Source organism: Odontomachus brunneus, unplaced genomic scaffold, assembly GCF_010583005.1.
Source record: "Odontomachus brunneus isolate Ranch 3 - 2012 unplaced genomic scaffold, Obru_v1 Obru_scaffold_147, whole genome shotgun sequence".
NCBI lineage: Eukaryota > Metazoa > Arthropoda > Insecta > Hymenoptera > Formicidae > Odontomachus > Odontomachus brunneus.
In genome coordinates this window covers 754,966-761,375 of record NW_022639597.1, presented here as the reverse complement: position 1 = coordinate 761,375, position 6,410 = coordinate 754,966, and the positions used below count along the sequence as shown (strand labels likewise).

At 31.5% G+C, this 6,410-nt stretch overlaps 1 protein-coding gene across 2 annotated transcripts in view; it reads right to left on the bottom strand.

Annotated features, from left to right (window-relative positions):
* Positions 1 to 837: 837 nt before the first annotated feature.
* The window catches only part of LOC116850497 (protein henna), a 7,370-nt gene continuing 1,797 nt past the window's right edge, over positions 838 to 6,410 (bottom strand). The window contains exons 1-8 of one of the 2 annotated variants that reach the window (XM_032828830.1): positions 4,821 to 6,337; positions 4,414 to 4,542; positions 4,175 to 4,329; positions 3,657 to 3,839; positions 3,386 to 3,582; positions 2,935 to 3,197; positions 2,310 to 2,539; positions 838 to 1,827 (exon numbers count right to left, since the gene is read on the bottom strand). In XM_032828830.1, coding sequence (XP_032684721.1) covers positions 1,665 to 1,827; positions 2,310 to 2,539; positions 2,935 to 3,197; positions 3,386 to 3,582; positions 3,657 to 3,839; positions 4,175 to 4,329; positions 4,414 to 4,542; positions 4,821 to 4,847 — 1,347 coding nt within the window. In that variant the 5' untranslated portion in view covers positions 4,848 to 6,337 and the 3' untranslated portion in view covers positions 838 to 1,664. Of the gene's footprint in view, positions 1,828 to 2,309; positions 2,540 to 2,934; positions 3,198 to 3,385; positions 3,583 to 3,656; positions 3,840 to 4,174; positions 4,330 to 4,413; positions 4,543 to 4,820; positions 6,338 to 6,410 lie in introns of those variants that run through there. The other variant, XM_032828829.1, reaches the window with a different exon arrangement.

Here is a 6,410-nt window from a genome sequence, read left to right as displayed (position 1 = left end):
TATAAAAAAAGGCACGCCAAGGACTTTTTGTGTAAGTTATAAATAATAATTTTTTTTAATATTATTGTATTTCTCTAATTATCTTATTTTTTATTTAATAATATATTACTAATTTTATAAAATTAAAAAATGATTAATCATTCGCACTTGACGAATGTACCCTCTTGATATCATTTCTTTTGTAAAGAGTATACCACATATGTTTATCAAAACCACATATGTTTATAAAAAAAATTAAAAAATAATTAATCATTCGCACTTGGCAAATATAACCTCTTGATATCTTTTCTTTTGTAGAGAGTATATAAAACTGTCTTATATTTCTTAATAGAGTATTTACGAAAGTACAATTGATCTGAATAAGATTGTTTTAATAATATTTTTTCCAAATATCTTTTGGCTAAGTTTTTGTTGTAATTTATTTATAACGATTTTTTTTGTAAAGTTTATTTATAACGGTTTTTTTGTAAAATTAATTTATGTTTTTTTTGTGATTTAATGCTAACGCGCGTGCACTTGGCTTCTTTTTTTACTTTTTACAACTAACTAGTACGTTACATGTAACATTATGTTCATTTGGAAGTATCCTCTAGGATACGTCAACTAGATCATATCATATTTATTTCTCTTGGACACTTTACACGAATATCTCCAATGGTTTCTCTGTCAGATATTTAAAGTATAATGTAATGACATATACAATATACACACTTTTCAAGTGAAGTTATTAAGATATACTCTGATATTTTATTATAATAAAATTTCACATTCCACTTAAATTTCACAAAATGTTTTAGGTGTATAATTATGATTATATATTAATGTATAAACCAAATGTATGTTATTAAAATTAATATATTATTCTTATATGAGTAAACTCTGTTACATATGATAAATACGTGACACAACATAAAAAATAAGTTAAAATAAAAAACAATCTAAAAAATCAATTGTACAATCATCATAACAATATATAATACTCACATTTATATACTACAATTATTTATAACTAACAGTTATATATTATTGTATATGTGTTTTACAATTTTATTTTAAACTTTATTTATATTTTACTTTCAGTTTTTTGTTTATGAAAAACACTAATCTCAACCTACAACTCACTGCGGCCTGTCAAAACAGAGAGCCAGAGAGCGCTGATAGTCATCAAATTTGTACTTGCGTTTGAATCAAAAGAACATCTAAACTAATGCAGAAATTCTTTGAAAAGACGAACAGACCTATGATCTAAAGACATTCTACATTCATTAAATTCTAACCATAGAACTACGTATCTACATTCATAACTAACATATATAACAATTATAATAGCAAAGTGATAAAACAATAACCAAGATAACTATGTTGTGTCCTTGTATCAAGTTAAAGTCAAACTGTTTCTAATAGTTTTGCTCACCGTGTTGCAATTGTTATGAGAACTTCTGTTTCATATATATATATATATATATATATATATATATATATATATATATATATATATGCCAATTAAATATTTAAATTTGCATAATTTCAGCCATATGAATAATCTAATATGTGCAACATATCAGAATTATAGTTTGTTTTAATCCATAATCTTAGTTTGTTGATTTTATTATTACTTTTCAATATAAAACATCTTCAAAGAATTTTTCTTTTTATAGTTAATTTTAATGTTGCAACTTCTTCAAAGCATCCATCAAGATTTGCACTTCTTGATTCAGGTTGTTTGTAAGAGTTTCCACTTGTTGTTTGCTATCGATGATGTTGATACTCTGCGTGTAAGGGTCGTATCTGACGCCGAAATTCCTTGGTATAGTTTGCGCGAATTTTCTAAAATAAGAAAAAAACATTGTTCGTCATTTGATAATCGTAGTTTGACATTTAGGCTCGGTGTATACAACCGGTTAATCAAAGATAGCAACACTTTCTTCGATGAGTTTTGTAACGTATCTTCAATACAGAATTTGTTTTTTTTTAATAATTCTTAGGAGACACGTTTTCCTATTGTATGTGGAATGCGTTGCAAAATTTTTGAGAAAAACTTTGTTGTTGCTATATTAAATCAGTCGATTGTACGAGCAATAATAAATTGTACGAGAGAGAATACTGCGTCGTATATCTAAAATTACGTAATATCTAAACAATATCAAATGAAGCAAAACACACGTACATACTCGTGTGATAAGAAGAATTGCAACTTGTTAAATAAAAATTAGGACATATCACACGTAAATATCACGAGCAAATATTTTCTTGACGTAAGTGATAAGACGATTTTGTTACGTCGTATTTATCTCTAATTGAATACTTACATCATCTTTTCCTTTGCGTCTTCAAAGTTTTCTGCAACGAAGTATACGGGTTGATATTCCGTTATCGGATATTTTTGCAACGCCGTCTTTGGCGGATCAAACGTCCGTAATTCTGGCTTGTCGCTTAAGCAATATTCTAACTCGCCGAAGGACGAAAGCAGACCGGCGCCGTATGCTTTCAATTTTCCATTTTGCAGACACAGTCCGAACTCCACCGTAAACCAAAAGCACTACGAAAACACGTTAAACTCATGAGCGAATTTAATTCGATATATCTTGATTGTCACTTTTCTTTTATCTCGAATAAGATCGCTCTCCTACTGAGAATCGATGTCATGACGGAGTCGACATCATAAATACAATATTAATAATACAAGTTATTTTTATAATGAATGGCGTAGCCATATGTCTATTTACAAGTTAAAGGACCAGCTGTGTAAACTAGCTAAGTGTGAACTAGCGAAATATTAATATAAAGCAACTTAAAATAGAATTAATAAGAATTGAATCACTAATGGTGTTTTGCCTTGAAATTGTATGTGATTCTAACTGAATAAAACATAAAATTTATTGCAATTTTTAAGATATTCTAATTCAGCAAGAAGAAAAATTTCAAGAATGTTACCGTGGCAAGTTTTTCTATGTAATCATCCGGAGCACCAAGAGACGCTAAACCGATGACCTGTGAGAATTGTGCAAAGGCCGGATCAGCGAAAAGCGGTACATGGCCTAAAACCTCGTGACATATGTCCGGTTCTGGCGTATAGAACGGTTTGCTGCTGTGTCGTATGTACTGCGTGCTGTGAAACACCCTGAAGGCCAGCCCGGCAAGAAAATCGCGCGAGGATAACAGCCCTGCTACGGGACGTAGCGTGAAACCGGTTGAATCTAAAAACGATTGACATGTTGAGAGCGGATTTCTATCACGAACGTCAATGTCGCGCGTTAGTAATTTTTATCAATTCTTTAGATCGAAAATTCTCCAGAATCGAATAGGATTAAAGTCGTCGAGTGATCCATACCAAAAGGACGGATTTTTTTCTATGTAACACGTAAAAGTAGACGAAGCGCGTTACCTTTCAAAAAGTTGGATATATCCTCGAGTTGAGGTATATTATCTTCACTATAACCACAGTTCTCGATAAGTAGCGGGAAAACATGATTATGCTCTCTGCAAGCGTATTTCGGGTAGAGTTTCGTTAATTTCTTGAAGACTATGCCCCATGTGGCTATTTCTTCGGGTGTGTATTTCACCTTCGGAATGGGTTGTCCGCTGAAATATGCCATAATGTATAGTAACTCTTAGAGATACATTTTTGGCTAAAATGTATCTATGTGTCGACTCACTGTTTGTAATGATAAGCGATATCGGCGAAATATTTTCTTCTTTTTCTGTACACGGGATCAGTGAAACCGGGATGATCGCTGTCGAGTTCTGCACCGTACGATAGAATCTGATTAGCAAACTTGTCAAGATCGCGTATTCTTCGTGGAAACCATGGTACTGTGTTCATATTGTCTTTATGATTCCTGAAAGTGAGTACAGTCGCAAGCTGACATTTGCGCTTTTCATTTTATCATCTCAGTTAAACTGATATCAGGAAGAAGATTTAGATGTATGCACGAGTACGCACGTCTTCTCAAATAGTGAATAATTACGCATCGAAGCGAATTTGTAATAATCAAGAGTAATCCTCGATGAATCGAGAGTGGGCAAATAAAATTCTTTTTTAATTGAAATATGTGTCAACTATATATCAATTATATGTCAAATATATATCAATTATTTGTCAATTATATGTCAATCATATGTTAATTAGAAGCTATATAATTATACACAATTATTGAACGTCAAGAATTTTTACCTAGAGATGATTGAAAAATAGCTGCACTGATTTCGTAGAGATTCAATCGCCGAAGCGATATCGCCACCCGGTGCGCACTCTACCATAAATTCGTAGCCATTTGATTGACGAAGAGAACTTCTAGACTCGATGTGTAAGAGATTCACTTTGTGTTTCTAAAAATAATACGCATATTTTGAGCATACGTCTTATGATATTCATTGCGAAGATTAACCGACAAAACGTTTAATTGCACTCACGGCGAAAAGTTGAAGATATCGCCCTAGCGAGCCAATCTCGTCCTCTTCCTTGGGGCCGAAAATCAAGCAGATACTTTTAGCCGAATCCCAGCCTTCTTTGATGTAATTCCCACCATGTATAAGTTTTGGCTAACAAATAATTCGTTTTAAAAATATTATGATGCTTCTCAAGTATCATTATTAGAATTGAAAATTAAAGTTAAAAATGTTCGCGTAATTCAGAAGATATTCTATCGGAAGCATTGATAATATTTTATTCGGTTCATCAATATTGATATTTTATTATTAATATTTCTTTTATTATTAATATGTAATTTTTATTATTAATATTATTAATTATACAGAAACTTATTTTCAACCGAAATGATTTACGTGTTTTATGCTGAAAAATTCACACATAGACATACCGGTGGTTCTGCAATGTCTGCCATCATATACGATTAGATATTTATGCGATCTTGAAAATACTCGAATATTGTATTACGCGTAACTTTGAAAAATGTGAAAGAAAAAATCGAACGCAAATAAAAGCTGAATCGTAAGATTGAACGGACGTGTCAAGACTGAATGTGATTAAACAATCTTTAGTCCTTATATACGCTCACTAAGATTCCCTCCCTGTTCCAGTCAGGATAAACTGTGTCATCGAAATTTCCTCATTTCAATCTTCTCACTTTACTACTTATTTTTGCATACACATTATTTCCTTATCTACTTTTCTATACATGTTACATCGGTTCAAATACACACATAGAATGACAAAACAACCGATAAAATTAGCTCAATATAAAAAAAAGACGTACTCCTTTAATATTGCAATTCGCGGGAGACTTTACATCAGTTTAATTCTAGAGAGCAATTTGGAAGTCAAGGCCAATTTGCTCGGTAACTCGTGCAACTCACTCGATAACTAAGAAGGAGTGCGTCATTGGTATAGCCATTATCCATGAGCGTCAGCTTGGAAAATAGTGAAATCATACGATCGATTCTTAAAGAAAAATGCTTAATCATAATAAACATTTCACTTGCTATACCGCTTTGGAATTCTTATTGCTTAATTTATCACGACTTAGCAATGTATTTGTCGTGGAAGAAATTTTTGCATTGTTATCCCACACAACACAACGTCTAAAATCGGGACATAACATGTCTTAAAGACGTCTTAGAGATCTCATATTCCGACGTCTGAGAGACTTCTTTAAGACGTCTTTTAGATGTCTTATATGTCTCGATTAGACGTTGTGTGGGATAAACTATTTATCTGTACATTCAATCAAGCGCATTATTGTATAAACTAATTAAATATAATAAGGATTAAATAATAATTTATAAAATATATTTTAATATAATTTAATAATCTATTAAATAATAATTTAATCATTTTCCATCATTAGTCGATCGATACAAAAAAGCCTTTTATAGATTTCGTCTAATGTTTTAAATAAAGTGTAAGCATAAAAACAAATTCAATAAATGGTAAATGTGTATAAACGTTGTTTAAATTCGTGAGTTTAATAATTGTTATAGGTGACATTGAGACTAATTATTTGTATATTGTAGGATCCAAGATGAGTTAATTTGGCAGTAGCGAGTCATGACGTTATCTATTTGTATTTACTTATTTACCGCAAAAGTGTATTGTCGCGTTCAAAAGAAGTCGGGAGCGATGAGTTGTGCGTGCTCGCGAAAAAACATACCGCGTAAGATATGTTATGAAATGTAGAGATGTTATAGAGATGTAGATATGTGCACGTAGAGATGTTATAATCCGACGTTTAAATCGAACCAATAAGGAGCGAACAATAAGGAGCAGAAAATCAAAAGGTTTAACAATAAAAGGCGCAGAGAGGGTACGATGAAGGAGCTCTCTCTTTTTATCTCTTGCTCGGGTCTCTCTGGTCGGTCTCCGCGGAAAATTTGACGTATCCCGATATACGAAATATATATATATATATATATATATATATATATATATATATATATATATATATATATAT